The 20,165-nt window shown below is 45.1% G+C and overlaps 1 protein-coding gene across 1 annotated transcript; it reads right to left on the reverse strand.

The window, feature by feature from the left end:
• Positions 1-2,887: 2,887 nt before the first annotated feature.
• cimap1d (CIMAP1 family member D) lies at positions 2,888-18,438 on the reverse strand. The gene is made up of 5 exons (XM_070861087.1): positions 18,313-18,438; positions 16,965-17,043; positions 11,027-11,137; positions 5,461-5,574; positions 2,888-3,366 (listed from the first exon to the last, which is right to left on the reverse strand). The coding sequence occupies exons 1-5, from the start codon at positions 18,436-18,438 to the stop codon at positions 2,888-2,890; spliced, it is 909 nt and encodes a 302-aa protein (XP_070717188.1).
• Between the last annotated feature and the right edge of the window lie 1,727 nt (positions 18,439-20,165).

Consider the following 20,165-nt stretch of genomic DNA (forward strand, 5'->3'; position numbering starts at 1 on the left):
AGCAGCAGGCAATACAGGTCATACGAAAACTTTGGTGAGTAGATGTGTGTATCAGAAGAGTGCACTTCACCAAAGAGGCAATAGAGGAACTTTTCCACCGACTTGCATTAGGACCTGCAGCCATGGCCATCTGCTTGTACTGCTGTATCTGTGACTCTCACACAGGTCGGGGTGGCTCATGATGTCCTAGGGCCCGCCGCTCCAGCTCTTTTTGAAGCCCCGACCTACGGAGATGTTCTCACAAAGGTCGGGGTGGCCCACGATGGCCCTGTGTGAGAGCATCTCTGTAGGTCGGGGCTTCAAAAAGAGCTGGAGCGAGCCACTGAAGATTGCAGCGCGAGCTGACACAAATGTGCGACGGCTTCGAGGTGGGCGACTGGGTGACGTCATCAGGATCCAGGTCACCGTTTGGAGCATAGGCAGGAACACCGGCAGAGAAGTGGGAAGGTCGTGGCGGACTTGCGAAGAGTGATCGGGGCGGAGGAGTGATGAGGGATCATGGCTGAGATTTGGTGGGTGATCGTGGCAGAGGTTCTGTGAAAGTTTGGTGTGGAGGTGCGGCGGGAGATCGTGGCGGAGGTGTGGCGAGTGTTCTTGTGGCGGAGGAGCAGCGAATGAGGGTACGGGGCCCAGAAGAGCCGAGCACCCAGGGGCAGCATGGGCCAGCCCACACTGCAATATGTGTGCGCACTAGGTCCGTGCAGCAGAACAGGTCTGCAGTCGTCCTGGTTCAACCTTTGCCACTGGATAAAAGCCTAGCTCTGTCAAGCCCGTGTGGTGGCTGATGTGCAACGGTCACCACACGTTAAAAAAAATTCACGCACAGGCATCTTCCACCCCCTCAATTGGAGTTCAAGACTGGAACATCGGGTCCTTCATTGAAACATCTGTGGACTCATGTGAAAGCAAATCATCCTCGTTCGAGGGACCGCCAATGATGATGATGATGATCTGTGACTATAAAGGTGACAATTGCACTCAACTTTCATGGCACAGATTCATTTCAGGCAGCCACAGGGGGATCTCTGTACTATCAGCCAGGGTGCAGTACCAGCATGTATGGAGCAGACACATAACCCTATCGTATATATTAGCCTACTTTAACTGTTATTGACTCTTAACTCTAGACTCTCAAATAAAGTAACACTGAATTAAAGCTACTAAAATGCCCCTATTGTTTGAGGCTGACTACTTACTATCCTAAATCGTGCAACCCATTCTAAGGACCTTTTGCTTCGGGAATCACTGTATTGATTAACTGGTGTAAATATGGTAACTTTACCAGTTAGTAATTTATTGGTACCCAATAATCATTGTCTGGTTGGTTACTATCATGCACCCTAAGAATGTTTTTAGATAAAGAAAGAAAGCAAGACTTGCATTTATATAGTGCCTTTCACGACCACCAGACGTATCAAAATGCTTTACAGTCAATGAAGTACTTGTTTTTGGAGTGTAGTCACTGTTGTAATATAGGAAATAGATTCTCGACACCCGTTTCAAATAAAAGCTAGCACCATATGCATCCATGTAATTTACTACTGTTCTCCAGACTCTGAGTTTTGTGTCCCCTTTTTATAGTTTTCTGTGATCTGTCCTTCACTGGAAGTTATATGTTTATGTACTATTTGAAGAAAAAGGACGTAGAATGGTTTGCAAGATTTAGGATAGTTAGTGGTCAGCCAATGTTTCTGTATTGTAGATAAAACATGGACTGGTATCAAATCTGTATCAATGGGTACAGGAAAAATATAGAAGAAACAGAACCAGGGAGCAATAAGGAAATAAGCATCCATTGCCAATTGACAGCATTTATTAATGGCAGTCTAATAACCTTGTGAGACTAGTGTTCCAAAATAGTTGGTGAATGATTTTGATCTTAACATTAGCCTGAACTGTACTGTTCAAATTTGCACTAATCCAAACAATATCTCTTCCGATGGTTCAGAGAATCAATGCAACATGTGGTATGGTACTGATAGCTTGGATCTCAAGGAAGGTTCCATGTTAGATTTCTGACTTTTGCTAATCCATTCCCATAAAGAAGGTCTCTGCTTCAATTCCTTACTCGCCGAGTTAGCCAATGTTAAGTAACCGACCTCCAATGGGGGAAAGTTGACTAACCGCTTCTGACCTTTGTTTGATGGTCCTGTTGGAAGTTGGCTTTTAGTGAATTCCGTGGAAAACAGTCCAATGGGACTCGTGTGTGGAGAATGGGTATTGGGGAGGTGCTAAATGGTCATCAATGCTGGTAGAGTTGTGCTTGAGCATTATTTGCCATCTTCAGGATACACTGATGGGAAGGACAATGAATTTAAAAAGATATACATGAAGTAACAGAATCATTTTATAAAGAAAAAAAATACTGAGTAAGCATTGCTCTAAAGAGTTACAAAATATTTATGAAGTAAGGAAGAAAATGCTAGTTGTTCCTTAACCAGTTACACATTTTCTGGTAGAGAAAAGAGTAATTTTAACTTCTTCAGAAACAATCTTGTAACGATTGAGACAATTATGTAATCACTTACCATCTTTGGTATTACATAATGAATTTCTGGTTTGATCGATTTTAAAGTCAATATCCACTATTTGTGCTGTACTTTTCGCACAGTAGAGATTAATTATAGCCCTGATCACTGTACCATTTAATCAATGCCTTTCCATTCAATGTAATGACTCCAGGTTACTAATATAAACGAGAAGACTGATGTGCGCTACCCTGGTTAAATCTATTAAAAGGAATCAATAAAAATATACTAAAACAATATAAAAGTTAGATACTGGCTTTGTAAGGTACAGAATTTCTATTTTAAGATTCACAAAGATTTCAAGATAGAGTTAAGCTGCTATTGACCAAAATTCTAGACATTAGTTACCGCGATTGACCTCAATCTGAAATATCAATGATAAGCGGAGTGACGAACTCTGAATGCCTCATTCCCAGAGAGAATGCTGGGACACTTGGCTTATTGATGGTCACTTTTTCAGGGCTATGTGCTCCAGGCCCCGGCTTCTGAGTGTAATAGGTGGGCAAATCATACCGACCCAGCATTGAGTAGGCCGGGAGTTTCTGCAGGTAGACATTGGGGTCGGTGCGATTGTACCTGCCGGGCCCTGGGGTTTTGGGCAGATCATCTCTCTTCGTCCTCCCAGTAACTGAGAAACTAGCACTGGAAGGCTTGGTCGGAACTTTGGATCCCATTAGGGACGGAAGGGTATAGCTATTAGGAGCAGGAACGGCATCCAACTTGCGATATCTAGTTCGGCATCCCATGGAATACGCTGGTGATCTGTGCTCATTGAGGTGAGGTGCACTCTCCGGATTATATGCGCCTGGTCCTGGTGTACCCGGTATCCGCGAAACAGCTAAGTAATCCAAAAAATCAGTATTAACCAGGGAACAAGTCGTAACACTTTAAAAGCAAATACTCTATTTTAGATTTTTTAGACATTTTTCCTTCCTTATTCAGTTTTTTTTCTATAATTTTCTCCTCTGACTCTTGTTAGGAGAAGGCTCCACAAGTGCTCTCACTGCTGTGGTATCTTGATCAATTGACCATTCTTTGTGCATGAATTTAGACAGTAGATGGGGGGTTGGGCACTTGACTGTGAAGGACCTGAGTCCTTTCCTGTTCTCAACAACAACAACAACAACAACTTGTATTTATAAAGCACCTTTAAGGCAGTGAAATGCCCCAAGGCACTTCGCAGGAGTATTAGGCGCTAGAAATTTGACACCGAGCCGCATAAGTAGAAATTAGCACAGATAACCAAAAACTTGATCAAAGAGGTATGTTTAAAGGAGTGCCTTGAAGGAGGAAAGAAGTAGAGAGATGGAAAGGTTTAGGCAGGGAGTTCCAGAGCTTGGGGCCTAGGCAACAGAAGGCACGGCCACCAATCGTTGAGCGATTACAATCAGTGATGCTCAGGAGGGCAGAATTAAAGGAGCGCAGACATCTCAGGGAGGGGGTGGGGGGTGGCGCTGGAGCGATTTGAAAATAAGGATGAGAATTTTGAAATCGAGGCATTGCTTAACCGGGAGCCAATGTAGGTCAGCGCGCACAGGGGGTGATGGGTGAACGGGACTCGGTGCCAGTTAGGACACGGGCAGCCAAGTTTTGGATGACCTCTAGTTTACATAGGGTAGAATGTGGGAGGCCAGCCAGGAGTGCGTTGGAATAGTCAAGTCTAGAGATAACAAAGGCATCAGCAGTGGATGAGCTGAGGCAAGGGCGGAGACGTGTGATGTTACGGAGGTGGAATTCGGCGGTCTTAGTTCACGCCCAACATCTGCAGCCTTTGGCGTAATGGTAGCAATCCTGTCTCTGAGACGGGAGATGCAGGATTCGAACCATGCTCCACACAGTCCTGGTAAGTGGAGGTCGGAGCTCGGGCTCTGAATTCTGGGTTCCCACACACAGCGCTACTTGCGTCTGGTGGGTGTAGGTGAACTCCCTCCATCGTATGGTCTGTGGGAGCCCATAAAACTCCCGATGGTTACAGCCTTTCAGTCTGAGAATCCTTCACAGTGTTCTCAGAAGCGGGATCCTAGGTGTATTCTTCACTTGCCTAGACCAGGGGTACTGCAGCCGATTAAATCACCCAAGCTGCTGCTCCAGATGAGATAGGGGTAGAATTTCCATCGGAGTTTCCCGATTGACCACTGTAACTTTGGCCGAAGATTGACGGAAACGGTACAAACAGATATTTACATACTTTCCCACCAATTCTCCAGTTACGGCTGGCTAGCAGGAGAACCAACGTGGAAATTAGTCAGCACAGCTAACTTAGCACAGACCAGGATCACATTGGCGAGCAAACCCTGGGGCCTCTTTGGACTGTATGGTTTAGTCCCACACCAGGCGCAGTGCATTTACTCGCTGACCCATCAGAGAAACATTGGGGCAGATTTTCATCCTCCCACTGGGCGGGAATGAGATGGTAGAACAATGAAAATAGTGGCACATCACTTACTACCCCATTTCTGAAAACGTCAAGATCTCCATCGCTCTTGGGGTCTTGAAATGGGTGGTCCAGAGGCTCTTCCAGAAACGGGCAAAGCATGCACCATGCAAGGGGCATCCATTGATACATGGCATTGAGCGGCCTAACCAACGGGCAAAGGGACCGCTACACACCACTCAAAATCATTTTGTAAAAGGGGTTTTATGCGATTTTTGTGGGGCCAGGGGGAGGGTATTGATGCCCCTCCTGACTTCACCATCAGCAATACTGCCCCAGCAATGTGCTTTATCCAAGTACAAAACTCCAATGTAGTTTGTATGTTTTTTTTCTACCATTTTGTACTTCATTTTCTGTTTTACTTTAACTTAGCCGGTGCTCCAAGATATTAATATAAATAAAAGCACCTTAAAACCCAAATGACGCGGACACTTTAATGGAGTCCTTGTTTGAAACCTTGTAGGGATTTAAACTCTATTTAGTTACAGCTTTTCTCACCAGAGGCTTTTACTCTGCCCAATATGGAGTAGGCTGGTGTTCCATTTCTGCCGAATCGTGTGATCTTTGGATCAACATAATACTGAGGTCCAGGGCTGCAGTTGTTGTAATACACTGACAGGAGAAAGAAGAGAATTACTTTAAAGTTTTTTTCTCAGCTTACATAAATTGAATTCAAACTAGGTCACACTCTCATTTCCTTTTACATATTCTACATTTGTTATGGCTTGCAGAATATGTTTGGAGATTGAGCTGGGTATTCTGCAGTGAGTGTCTCACCTCCTGACTCCCCAAAGCTTTTCCACCATCTACAAGGCATAAGTCAGAAGTGTGATGGAACAGTCTCCACTTGTCTGGATGAGTGCAGCTCCAACAACACTCAAGAAGCTCGACACCATCCAGGACAAAGCAGCCCGCTTGATTGGCACCCCATCCACCACCTTCAACATTCACTCCCTCCACCACCAACGCACCGTGGCTGCAGTGTGTACCATCTACAAGATGCACTGCAGCAACTCGCCAAGGCTTCGTCTGCAACACCTCCCAAACCTGCGACCTCTACTACCGAGAAGGACAAGGGCAGCAGTGGGAGCACCGTCACCTGCAAGTTAACCTCCAAGTCACACATCATCCTGACTTGGAAATATATCGCCATTCCTTCATCATCGCTGGGTCAAAATCCTGGAACTCCCTCCCTAACAGCACTGTGGGAGTACTTTCACCACACAGACAGATTGAGAAGGTGGCTCACCACCACCTTAAGGGCAATTAGGGATGGGCAATAAATGCTGGCCTTGCCAGCGATGCCCACATCCCAGAACAAATTTTTTAAAAAGCTAATATTGTCACCGGCAGTGCCATTACCTTAAAAAATCTGCATTAATATTATATGGCTCCATAGAAACTAGGAAATTCTGCCGCAGGCACAGTAAGCTTTTACAGAAATATAGCCTAGGAATTATTGTGTGAAAAATTAGCATGCAATCATTTAATGTATTTGTATAACATATTATTGTATCCAAAATGGGTTAAACCCCCTTTAAAATAATGGAACAAGGCATTACAGGCACACATTAAGCATTTAGACTATATACAATAATTTACAGAGTCGCATGTATATGTACATGTTTTTCAAAAGATTGCAGTGATTGCAAAAGATTTGAATGGATAAAAGGTGGTTTCAAAACATATTATTTGCATAGCAACAGATTATGATTAAATATAGCAGAAAGAACATTTCATTGAACTTTGATTTGCTCTCAAAATACTAAAAAATGTTTCAACCTTGACTACGTTCAAATATTTTAAAGCAGCTGTTTGTGCTATTTTCCCCCCAAAAAAGTTTATTGGTCATTTATGTACCCTCAGCCAGTCATGTCAAGTGGCAAATTTGATCATGAGCCTATCAATTTCTAATGCTGTTGCACGCACTGCCTGGATAATGGAGTTAGGCTGTGGGTGGGTGAAGACATTCACCTGGAGTCACTCAAACAGCCAATTGGCAAAATGGCAGCCCTGGGAGGGTAGCAGGATTATTGCCCTGTTTCTGCCTTTTGTGCTCTTAGAAAATGCCACCGGTAATTTTGTGAGGAACATCTGTCCTAGTAACAGTTGGCACATAATATATACGCAAACAATAATTTAAAGAAAAAAATAATGAAATATTTTTATTTCCATTTGATACATTGTCGGTAGAATTACAATAGTAGTCATTTTATAAGAACATAAGAACATAAGAATTAGGAACAGGAGAAGGCCATCTAGCCCCTCGAGCCTGCTCCGTAATTCAAAAGATCATGGCTGATCTGGCCATGGACTCAGCTCCACTTACCCGCCCGCTTCCCATAACCCTTAATTCCCTTATTGGTTAAAAATGTATCTATCTGTGATTTGAATACATTCAATGAGCTAGCCTCAACTGCTTCCTTGGGCAGAGAATTCCATAGATTCACAACCCTCTGGGAGAAGAAATTCCTTCTCAACTCGGTTTTAAATTGGCTCCCCTGTATTTTGAGGCTGTGCCCCCTAGTTCTAGTCTCCCTGACCAGTGGAAACAACCTCTCTACCTCTTGTCTATCCCTTTCATTATTTTAAATGTTTCTATAAGATCACCCCTCATCCTTCTGAACTCCAACGAGTAAAGACCCAGTCTACTCTATCATCATAAGGTAACCCCCTCATCTCCGGAATCAGCCTAGTGAATTGTCTCTGTACCCCCTCCAAGGCTAGTATATCCTTCCTTAAGTAAGGTGACCAAAACTGCATGCAGTACTCCAGGTGCAGCCTCACCAATACCCTGTACAGTTGCAGCAGGACCTTCCTGCTTTTGTACTCCATCCCTCTTGCAATGAAGGCCAATATTCCATTCGCCTTCCTGATTACCTGCTGCACCTGCAAACTAACTTTTGGGATTCATGCACAAGGAACCCCAGGTCCCTCTGCACCGCAGCATGTTGTAATTTCTCCCCATTCAAATAATATTCCCTTTTACTGTTTTTTTTCCAAGGTGGATGACCTCACATTTTCCGACATTGTATTCCATCTGCCAAACCTTAGCCCATTCGCTTAACCTATCTAAATGTCTTTGCAGCCTCTCTGTGTCCTCTACACAACCCACTTTCCCACCAATCTTTGTGTCATCTGCAAATTTTATTACACTACACTCTGTCCCCTCTTCCAGTTCATCTATGTATATTGTAAACAGTTGTAGACCCAGCACCGATCCCTGTGGCACACCACTAACCACCGATTTCCAACCCGAAAAGGACCCATTTATCCCGACTCTCTGCTTTCTGTTAGCCAGCCAATTCTCGATCCATGCTAATACATTTCCTCTGACACCGCGTACCTTTATCTTCTGCAGTAACCTTTTGTGTGGCACCTTATCGAATGCCTTTTGGAAATCTAAATACACCACACCCATCGGTACACCTCTATCCACGATGCTCGTTATATCCTCAAAGAATTCCAGTAAATTAGTTAAACATGATTTCCCCTTTATGAATCCATGTTGAGTCTGCTTGATTGCACTATTCCTATCGAGATGTCCCGCTATTTCTTCCTTAATGATAGCTTCAAGCATTTTCCCCACTACAGATGTTAAACTAACCGGCCTATTGTTACCCGCCTTTTGTCTGCTCCCTTTTTTAAACAGAGGCGTTATATTAGCTGCTTTCCAATCTGCTGGTACCTCCCCAGAGTCCAGAGAATTTTGGTAGACTATAACGAATGCATCTGCTATAACTTCCGCCATCTCTTTTAATACCCTGGGATGCATTTCATCAGGACCAGGGGACTTGTCTACCTTGAGTCCCATTAGCCTGTCCAGCAATACCTCCCTTGTGATAGTGATTGTCTCAAGGTCCTCCCTTCCCACATTCCCGTGACCAGCAATTTTTGGCATGGTTTTTGTGTCTTCCACTGTGAAGACCGAAGCAAAATAATTGTTTAATGTCTCAGCCATTTCCACATTTCCCATTATTAAATCCCCCTTCTCATCTTGTAAGGGACCAACATTTACTTTAGTCACTCTCTTCCATTTTATATATCGGTAAAAGCTTTTACTAACTGTTTTTATGTTTTGCGCAAGTTTACTTTTGTAATCTATCTTTCCTTTCTTTATTGCTTTCTTAGTCATTCTTTGCTGTCGTTTAAAATTTTCCCAATCTTCTATTTTCCCACTAACCTTGGCCACCTTATACGCATTGGTTTTTAATTTGATACTCTCCTTTATTTTCTTGGTTATCCACGGCTGGTTATCTCTTCTCTTACCGCCCTTCTTTTTCACTGGAATATATTTTTGTTGAGCACTATGAAAGAGCTCCTTAAAAGTCCTCCACTGTTTCTCAATTGTGCCACCGTTTAGTCTGTGTTCCCAGTCTACTTTAGCTAACTCTGCCCTCATCCCACTGTAGTCCCCTTTGTTTAAGCATAGTACGCTCGTTTGAGACACTACTTCCTCACCCTCAATCTGTATTACAAATTCAACCATACTGTGATCACTCATTCCGAGAAGATCTTTTACTAGGAGATCGTTTATTATTCCTGTCTCATTACACAGGACCAGATCGAAGATAGCTTGCTCCCTTGTAGGTTCTGTAACATACTGTTCTAAGAAACAATCCCGTATGCATTCTATGAATTCCTCCTCCAGGCTACCCCGTGCGATTTGATTTGACCAATCGATATGTAGGTTAAAATCCTCCATGATTACTGCCGTTCCTTTTTCACATGCCTCCATTATTCCCTTGATTATTGTCCGCCCCACCATGAAGTTATTATTTGGGGGCCTATAAACTACGCCCACCAGTGACTTTTTCCCCTTACTATCTCTAATCTCCACCCACAATGATTCAACATTTTGTTCATTCGAGCCAATATCATCTCTCACACCTGCCCTGATATCATCTTTTATTAACAGAGCTACCCCACCTCCTTTCCCTTCTTGTTTATCTTTCCGAATTGTCAGATACCCCTGTATGTTTAATTCCCAGTCTTGGCCACCCTGCAACCACGTTTCTGTAATGGCCACCAAATCATACCCATTTGTAATGATTTGTGCCGTCAACTCATTTACTTTATTTCGAATGCTGCGTGCGTTTAGGTAGTGTTTTAATACTAGTTTTTAAACCATGATTTTTAGTTTTGACCCCTCCTGCAGCCCCTTTATATTCATACATATTGTCCCTTCCTATCACCTTGTGGTTTACACTTACCCCAGTGCTACTCTGCTCTGTTGCCTCCTGCCTTTTGCATTCTTTCTTGGGGTCCTGTTGATCTGCACTCTCACCCACTCTAACTAGCTCAGAGCCCTCTCCTGGGTTCTGAATACTCCTTGCATTGAGGCACCGAGCTTTCAGGCTTGCCTTTCTATTACACTTTGACCCTTTAGAATTTTGCTGTACAGTGGCCCTTTTTGTTTTTTGCCTTGGGTTTCTCTGCCCTCCACTTTTACTCACCTCCTTTCTGTCTTTTGCTTCTGTCTCCATTTTGTTTCCCTCTGTCTCCCTGCATTGGTTCCCATCCCCCTGCCATATTAGTTTAACTCCTCCCCAACAGCACTAGCAAACACTCCCCCTAGGACATTGGTTCCGGTCCTGCCTAGGTGCAGACCGTCCGGTTTGTACTGGTCCTACCTCCCCCAGAACCGGTTCCAATGCCCCAGGAATTTGAATCCCTCCCTGCTGCGCCACTGCTCAAGCCACGTATTCATCTGCGCTATCCTGTGATTCCTACTCTGACTAGCACATGGCACTGGTAGCAATCCCGAGATTACTACTTTTGAGGTCCTACTTTTTAATTTAGCTCCTAGCTCCTTAAATTCGTCTCGTAGGGCCTCATCCCTTTTATTACCTATGTCGTTGGTACCAATGCGCACCACGACAACTGACTGTTCTCCCTCCCTTTTCAGAATGTCCTGCATCCGCTCCGTGACATCCAAAGCAATGTGTAAATTATATAGCCCTCTTAATGCTACATTTTTGACTGAATATGTTTAAAATTCTTTGCTTTCTCACACTATGATGAAACAGACAGTTGCTTTATTATTTGAATTATAATCACTTACATGCACTGCTGTGTTTTTTTCCAAAAGTGTAAGCAGGATTAGTGTGTTTGGTATAATCATGGCCCACAAAACCAATTGCTGGGGGTAATCCATATCTTCCCGGTCCAGGCCCTTTACAAAATCAGAGAATGAAAAGTCTTTTTTTAAATGAAGATCACAGGAAAGATACTTCTCAGAGTTTACAAATTACCCTGCAGTGCAATAAAGGACCTTCTAGTGACCAGATACAAAGCAGCACTCGTAGAAGCCTAGAAACAGGCATCGTGCATATCCTCTCTTTCAGCAGTCATGTGGTGGGGTTGTTGGCGAGCTAAAATAGAAGATGTTCAATGCAATTCATTATTGTAAAGTAATCAGAATACATCTGTGGACACAATAAACTCCTCAAATAAAAATGGTTAATTTTTGCTTTCATATCTTCTTCACATTCTTCACTAAATATATTCAAAAAGGAGTTAGATGAGGTCCTTACTACTAGGGGGATCAAGGGGTATGGCGAGAAAGCAGGAAGGGGGTACTGAAGTTGCATGTTCAGCCATGAACTCATTGAATGGCGGTGCAGGCTAGAAGGGCCGAATGGCCTACTCCTGCACCTATTTTCTATGTTTCTATGTTTCTATGTTTCCCTTGAAGTACAATGTGAAGTAGTTACAAGATTATGACCGGTTTAGATAAGGTAAACAAAGAAAAGCTGTTCCCATTAGCTGATGGTATAAGGATGGCAGTGATTCAATGCTTGATAAAATGCAACATCCCCACCGACACCTGGGAGTCCCTGGCCAAAGACCGCCCTAAGTGGAGGAAGTGCATCCGGGAGGGCGCTGAGCACTTCGAGTCTCGTCACCGAGAGCATGCAGAAATCAAGCACAGACAGTGCAAGGAACATGTGGCAAACCAGGCTCCCCACCCACCCTTTCCTACAACGACTGTCCCACCTGTGACAGAGACTGTAATTCCCGTATTGGACTGTTCAGTCACCTAAGAACTCACTTTTAGAGTGGAAGCAAGTCTTCCTCGATTTCGAAGGACTGCCTATGATGATGATGGTACAAAGACTAGGGGACTTAGGTTTAAGGTTTTGGCAAGAGATACAGGGGGCATGTGAGGAAGAACATTTTTACGCAGTGAGTGCTAATGACCTGGAACTCGCTGCCTATGAGGATGGTGGAAGCGGAGACGATTAATAATTTCAAAAGGAAATTGGGATAGGCATTTGAGGGAAATAAACTTGCAGTGCTACGGGGATGGCGCGGGGGAATGGGATTGACTGGATTGTTCTACAGAGAACCTGCATGGACTCGATGGGTCGAATGGCCTTCTTCTGTGCCATAATGACTCTATGACTCGAGTGGAAGGATCCATAGACATTAGCAGTCTAACAGGCCACAACATGAACTCTCCTTCCATGGCCGTAACCATCGTTATACCAATCCACAAGGTAGTTCGTTCTATATGGCTGGAGCGTTTTATGTCATGAAAGATGTGACAACATGGAACCACCCTAATGTGTGAAAATATAAATTCATGCTGTGGAGTGATACCATACTTTCAGAATATTTTTATACATTTAAGCAATGATGATACCAGCGTGATGGAGGATGTCACCAACATCAGTGACGGCAACTGGAAAAAAAACATGGCTGCCACAAGCTCGCCCGCCTGCTGAGCTCTTGAACTACATAGTGGACCTACCTGTGACTTTTCAGACTGTGGCATTTCAGACTACTTTTCACCTCTCGTCTAAAAGAAGCATAAATGTTGTTTCGTTTCTTCTTTAAGAATTGAACCGTACATTTGAAGCCAAAGTCTTAATTTGTTGCATGGTCACAGTTACTTTAATTATTAGCCCCGACTGGATTCAATGTCTGAGCTTGGGTCTAAGCCAAATTGTGACTTGTCTGCATGAGGTACATTTCCAATAAATATCTAATCTGGATCCTGCACCGATGCACTACAGGAGGTCCCTCATGAATGTGACAGAGCTAGTTTTTTTCCAAGAGCCCAAACATTGTAAGTGTAAACGAGAAAACTGCCAAGCAGTTAACAATTAATGGTACAGATATAATACATTTCTAAATTTAAAATTCTTAGAGAAAAAAGTCATACACTAAATTTCACACTGATGTAGCAGTGGTGTATATTCTCAACACAGCATTGACAGCTTAGTTGTGCATATTTGTACAGTAATTTAGGTTGAAGCAAACATAAATTGGGGGCATCACATTGGACAGGGCTGCACAGGGGCCTACAGGAAAGTCTTTTGGTTGGGTAAATCTGGGGAGCAATAGTGCTATGTGCATTCATGGGCAAGAACACATTTCTCCACCTGTAGACATCTATTAAGGGTTTGTGATAGGGGATCTATTACCTAAGTATTCGGGAAGGGAGTATTTTCCTAGTTCTCGGCAGAGGCCATACACCGCATTCTCTGACTGGCATATGTCCCCCAGGTATCTAATCCACATCTTTTTGGTGGGAGATAAAGGATTTTGCTATAGAGAGTACATGCATCTTCTTGCCACGAACAGTGAGTGTTGTGTTAGTCTCTGCAACTCAATTAGATCTTACACCCTTTGAACAAATATTTTGTATTGGTCTTCATGGAAGAAGACACTAATAACATCCCAATAGTGGATAATCAAGGGGCTATAGAGAGAGAGGAACTTAATACAATCACTATCATTAAAGAAGTAGTACTTGGTAAAATAATGGGACTAAAAGTGGACAAGTCCCCTGGACCTGATGGCTTGTATCCTAGCCTCTTAAAAGAAGTGGCTGCAGAGATAGTGGATGCATTGGTTGTAATCTAACAAAATTCCCTGGGTTCTGGGGAGGTCCCAGTGGATTGGAAAACCGCAAATGTAGCGCCTCTATTTAAAAAAGGAGGTAGACAGAAAGCAGGAAACTATAGATCAGTTAGCCTAACATCTGTCTTGGGAAAATACTGGAGTCCATTATTAAGGAAGCAGTAGCAGGACATTAGGAAAAGCATGATTCAATCAAGCAGAGTCAACATGGCTTTATTAAAGGGAAATCATGTTTGACAAATTTGCTGGAGTCCTTTGAGGATGTAACGAGCAGGGCGGATAAGGGGGTACCAGTGGATGTGGTGTATTTGGATTTCCAGAAGGCATTCGATAAGGTGCCACATAAAAGATTACTGCACAAGATAAAAGTTCACTGAGTTGGGGGTAATATATTAGCATGGATAGAGGATTGGCTAACTAACAGAAAACAGAGAGTCAGGATAAATGGGTAATTTTCTGGGCAAACAGTAACTAGTGGTGTGCGACAGGGATCAGTGCTGGAGATCCAACTATTTACAATCTATATTAATGACTTGGATGAAGGGACCGAGTATAATGTAGCCAAATTTGCTGAGGATACAAGGATGGGTGGGAGAGCAAGTTGTGAGGAGGACACAAGAAATCTGCAAAGGAATATAGTCATCATCATAGGCTGTCCTTCGGAATCGAGCAAGACTTGCTTCCACTCCTGGTGAGTTCTTTGGTGGCTGAACAGTCCAATACGAGAGCCACAGACTCTGTCGCAGGTGGGACAGATAGTCGTTGAGGGAAGGGGTGGGTGGCTCTTTCCGCTGCCTGCGCTTGATTTCTGCATGCTGCGTTGAGACTCGAGGTGCTCAGCACCCTCTCGGATGCACTTCCTCCACTTACGGTGGTCCTGGGCCAGGGACTCCCAGGTGTCAATGAGGATGTCGCACTTTATCATGGAGGCTTTGAGGGTGTCCTTGTAGCGTTTCCGCTGCCCACCTTTGGCTCGTTTGCCGGGAAGGAGCTCCGAGTAGAGCACATGCTTTGGGAGTCTCGTGTCTGGCATGCAAACTATGTGGCCTGCCCAGCGGAGCTGATCCTGTGTGGTTAGTGCTTCAATGCTGGGGATGGTGGCCTGGATGAGGACGCTGATGTTGGTGCGCCTGTCCTCCCAGAGGATTTGTAGGATCTTGCGGAGACATCGTTGGTAGATAGACAGGCTAAATGAGTGCGCAAAAATTTGGTAGATGGAGTATAATGTGAAAAAATGTGAGGTTATCCACTTCAGCAGAAAAAATAGAAAAGCAAATTATAATTTAAATAGAGAAAAATTGCAAAGTGCTGCAGTACAGAGGGAGTTCCTGGGGGCTCCTTGTGCATGAAACACAAAAAGTTAATATGCAGGTACAGCAAGTAATCAGGAAGGCAAATGGAATGTTGGCCTTTATTGCAAGGGGGGTAGAGTATAAAAGCAGAGAAGTCCTGCTACAACTATACAGGGTATTGGTGAGGCCACAGCTAGAGTACTGCATGCAGTTTTGGTCTCCATATTTAAGGAAGGATATACTTGCATTGGAAGCTGTTCAGAGCAAGTTCATTAGGTTGATTCCGGAGATGAAGATGTTGATTTATGAAGATAGGTTGAGTAGGTTGGGCCTATACTCATTGGAGTTCAGAAGAATGAGAGGTGATCATCGAAACATATAAGATAATGAGGGAGCTCGACAAGGTGGATGCAGAGAGGATATTTCCACTCATAGGGGAAACTAAAACTAGGGGACATAGTCTCAGAATAAGGGGCTGCCCAGTTAAAACTGAGATGAGGAGGAATTTCTTCTCTCAGAGGGTTGTAAATCTATGGAATTCTCTGCCCCAGATAGCTGTGGAGGCTGGGTCATTGAATATATTTAAGGTGGAGATTTTTGAGTGATAAGGGGATAAAGGGTTACGGGGAGCGGGCAGGGAAGTGGAGCTGAGCCCATGATCAGATCAGCCATGATCTTATTAAATGGCGGAGCAGGCTCGAGGGGTCAACTGGCCTACTCCTGCTCCTATTTCTTATGTTCTTATTTGGGGTAGGATGAGAAGTTGCAGATGAATACATCACTCTGACCACATCTTAAATTCTCATCCAAGGATGAGGGGCAAAATCTCTGAAGCATGAGCTGAAATGTGAAAGAACAAGTTTATTAGCTGTTACATTTGAGTTGGGAGGAAACTCAGTGATTCTGTCCGTTTTCTTTGTGCTACATATTGAAAGAAAGAGGGTTAAATTCTGTTCTTGGATGATATTCGCACTTTGCTTTCCCCAGATGTTGAGTTGTCGATCTCAGCCAAGTCCACAAAGAGTGAGGTAAAGTCAGCAAAGATTCACTGACCCACATTTTACCACTGTGTACTTGCCACAAAGCAGCAGTGACGGAGAAAGCACGGATCTTCAAGGGCAACAATGAGGTGGATTTTAACCCCCAGAAACGGGTGGGTTTGGGTCAACTGAGATGTCAAAAAAATGTGAATTTCAGTCCCGAACCCAAACGGCCTCGTATCCGTCCACTTTCGGTTTTAACGGAGTTGGGATGGGAGACAGGCAACCAACCTGCTCCCAGGAGGTGGGTTGGTCATTTGAATATTATAATGAGGAGGCTACGTGCCTCAGATTTTAACTCCATTTTAAATTTAACCCAGTAGCTAAAGGGAGACAAGGACTGCTGCGTGGAAGAGGTAAGTGCCTTTCCAGCACAGCTTGTGAGCCAGGAGAGCAGGAATGCATCTCTCCCCGCACTACCCCCCCAGTCCCACAAGTTAACCTGCTTTCCTCCCCCCCAATCGGACTCCAGCAGTGAATGCCCATCCCCCCACGATTGGACCCCCTTATGTTACCACTAACCCCCCACCCAACGATAGGATAGCCCCCCGCAATCACTGACCCCACCCATGATCGGATATCCCCCCCACCCCATCCAAAGATATCACCGATCACCCTCCCCACAATCGGACCCCTTCTCCTTCCACACACGATCGGGACCCCTCTGCGATCACCAACTCTCATCTCTGCCCCGGATCTATTTTCAACCCCCTGAAATCACCCCCTGATCCTACAAGCTGCTCTGTACAAACCACCCCCCACCTCCCTCACATTCTCTACCCCAGCAGCACAAACTTACCTGCTCCTGGGCTGCGGCCTCTGTTGCTGCATTTCCCGCCTGACAGAGGGCCAATCAGGCTGGCCTCCGGGCGGGGATCCTGTTCACAAAAAAAGCACGCGTGCTATGGAGTCAATATTCCACAACGTTTGGAGAAATCCGAACTTCTGGGTTTCCCGACCAGAACTCCTGCCCCCGCTTAGAAATCCCGCCCGAATAAATATTGGGGCCAATATCACTGGAACATCATCACCTCCAAGTTCCCCTCTGTAATGTATGCACCTGTGCATATGTTCACAGGTCAGTAGAGCTGTTGAGTTTGGAGTGGCTTAGCCAGTCACGTGATGTTCACAAGACTCCATAAAACCCCAGCCAGTTGGGTTCAGGGATCCACGATGAGGCAGGTGGTTGTGAGCCTGGTGGATGAACTGGTAAGGCGTAGTGTGATTGTTGAACCTTTTGCTAATAAACCAACTAGTTCTTAATAGTAATGTGTTGCTCTGAATTCTTAAGCAAAGAACCCATGAAGCAAATACATTACACCCTCCAAGTCAAAAACTCTCCTGACTTGGAGAATCATCATGATTACTGTTATGTATGTTAACTGGGTTTTACCTGCCACCGGAGGGCGCGACTGTCGGAGTTCTAATGGTCACTGACAGACACGTGCAAGCCGTGTATATAATGTTGGCAGCCATGTTGAATCCTCACTTTGAGAGTAAGTAAACTGGAGTAAGGTCATGCCTGAACTAGCTCACCGTACTTAGCCTCGTGGTTATTCGATACTTAACAATTGCCGACGAGTTAAAAATACGAACTTTCACGCAACCATGTCTGTTGGAATTTTGGAGAGGTTTGTGGAAAGGGAAGACTGGGAGCATTTCACTGATCAACCAGTACTTCGTAGCCAGCGGATTGGAAGAAACCGATAATGCAATTAAGCGCAGGACAGTTCTCCTCACCATTCGTGGGTCAAATATTTAAGGCCTTATCAAGAGTTTACTTTCACCGACTCGATCAATGGATAAGACGTACTATGAATTATGTACGCTGGTTCGGAACCACTTTAAACCGAAGGAAAGCATCATCATGGCGAGGTATCGATTCTATACACACAATCGCTCCGAGGGCCAGGACGTGGCGGAATTTGTCGCCGACCTAAGACATCTCGCTGGGCCGTGCAACTACGGAGCTGCGTTGGAGGAAATGCTGCGGGACTTTTTCGTGTTTGGCATTGGCCACGAGGTCATCCTTTAAAAGCTGCTGGCTGCTGAATCTCTCGACCTGAGCAGGGCCATCACGATCGCCCAGGCATGCATGTCCACGGACGAAAACTCAAAACAGATATCTTCCTAGCATCGAAGCTCACCAGCAAGTACTGTGCATAAAATAATATCTTCAGCACGCAGAGCCGCACATGGCAGGGCCTACTCGTCCGCATTTGTATGACCTGTAACTGCTCAAAGTCCGCCGTCGGGGGTGAATCAAATATCATCGGGCCCATCAATGCTGATTCAAGCAATTTGTGTGCAAAGGCTAATGTGTTCCTAACACAGACGAGACTGCACACAGGGAGGTTAAAGTAACAGTGACCTCAGTCTTTATTAAGACACTCCAGAGTGAGTAATAGGCCTTAGGGGTCGGCATATATATTGAGACTTCAGGGGATGCGCTCCTTGGTGACGGAACATGGGAGTGCATGCTTTACAGATACACAACATCATTCCCCCCCAAAGTCAAAGTGAAAACTATTTACAAGGTGAGGCGGTCGGGAGCTTTTCTTTCCCTGGTGGACCGCCTCGGTACAAATGTCTGTTCTGGTGTGTTGGCTGTGCCCTCGCTGGGCTGGCGTGTTGTTGGCCCTGCAGGGCTGCTGGGTGAGCCTGGCCTTGCTGGGCTGTTGGGCGTGATGGGTACGATTTTCTGGTTCGTGATGGTGTCGTTGATCCTTTGGGTGTGTGTTGTGGGCTCGAAAAAGGTGGTGTCTGCTTTGGGTTGTTCAGGGCAGTCTGTGAACCGCTTTGTCCAGGTGCTTTCTGCAAATTTGTCCATTGTCTAGTTTGACTACAAACACCCTACTCCCTTCTTTAGCTATCACTGTGCACACGATCCACTTGGGACCATGCCCATAGTTTATCACATACACAGGGTCATTCAGATCAATTTCCCGTGACACAGAGGTGCGACCATCGTTTACATTTTGTTGCTGCCGCCTGCTCTCTACCTGATCATGCAGGTTGGGGTGAACCAGTGAGAGTCTGGTTTTAAGTGTCCTTTTCATGAGTAGCTCAGCCAGGGGCACTCCTGTGAGCGAGTGGGGTCTCGTACGGTAGCTGAGCAGTACTCAGGACAGGCGGGTTTGGAGAGAACCTTCTGTGACTCGTTTAAGGCTCTGTTTGATGGTTTGTACTGCCCGCTCTGCCTGCCCATTGGAGGCTGGTTTAAACGTGGCCGAGGTGACATGTTTGATCCCATTGCGGGTCATGAATTATTTAAATTTGGCACTGGTGAAACATGGCCCGTTGTCACTGACCAGTATGTCAGGTAGGCCGTGGGTGGCAAACATGGCCCTCAGGCTTTCAATGGTGGCGGTGGCGGTGCTTCCCGACATTATTTCACATTCAATCCATTTTGAAAAAGCATCCACCACCACCAGGAACATTTTACCGAGAAATGGGCCCACATAGTCGACATGGATCCTCGACCATGGTCTGGAGGGCCAGGACCGCAAACTTAGTGGTGCCTCTCTGGGCGCATTGCTCAACTGAGCACACATGCTGCATTGCCGTACACAAGACTCTAAGTCAGAGTCGATACCAGGCCACCACACGTGGGATCTGGCTTTTGCTTTCATCATTACTATCCCTGTGCTGTGGAGATCCGAGATGAACGTCTCCCTGCCCTTTTTGGGTAGCACTACGCGGTTACCCCGCAACAGGCAGTCTGCCTGAATGGACAGCTTGTCCTTTCGCCGCTGGAATGGCTTGATTAGCTCTTGCATTTCAACGGGGATGCTGGCCCAGCTCCCATGCAGTACGCAGTTGTTTACTAGGGACAGCAGAGGATTTTGGCTGGTCCAAGTCCTAATCTGGCGGGCCGTGACAGGTGATTTATAATTTTCAAATGCTTCCATGACCATCGACAAGTCTGCGGGCTGCGCCACCACCAACAAGTTTGCAGGCTGCGCCATTTCCACCCCCATGGTGGGCAATGGTAATCGGC

Source organism: Pristiophorus japonicus, chromosome 18 (genome assembly GCF_044704955.1).
Source record: "Pristiophorus japonicus isolate sPriJap1 chromosome 18, sPriJap1.hap1, whole genome shotgun sequence".
In the NCBI taxonomy this organism is placed as follows: domain Eukaryota; kingdom Metazoa; phylum Chordata; class Chondrichthyes; family Pristiophoridae; genus Pristiophorus; species Pristiophorus japonicus.

Excerpts from the sequence above, each read along its gene's own strand:
- cimap1d (XM_070861087.1), bottom strand. The coding sequence starts at position 18,438 with ATGATATTTGATTCACCCCCGACGGCGGACTTTGAGCAGTTACAGGTC. Across the intron at positions 5,575-11,026 it reads AAAAAAACACAGCAGTGCAT|TGTATTACAACAACTGCAGC; the intron begins GTAAGTGATTAT and ends TTCTCCTGTCAG. Across the intron at positions 3,367-5,460 it reads GGGCAGAGTAAAAGCCTCTG|CTGTTTCGCGGATACCGGGT; the intron begins GTGAGAAAAGCT and ends TGGATTACTTAG.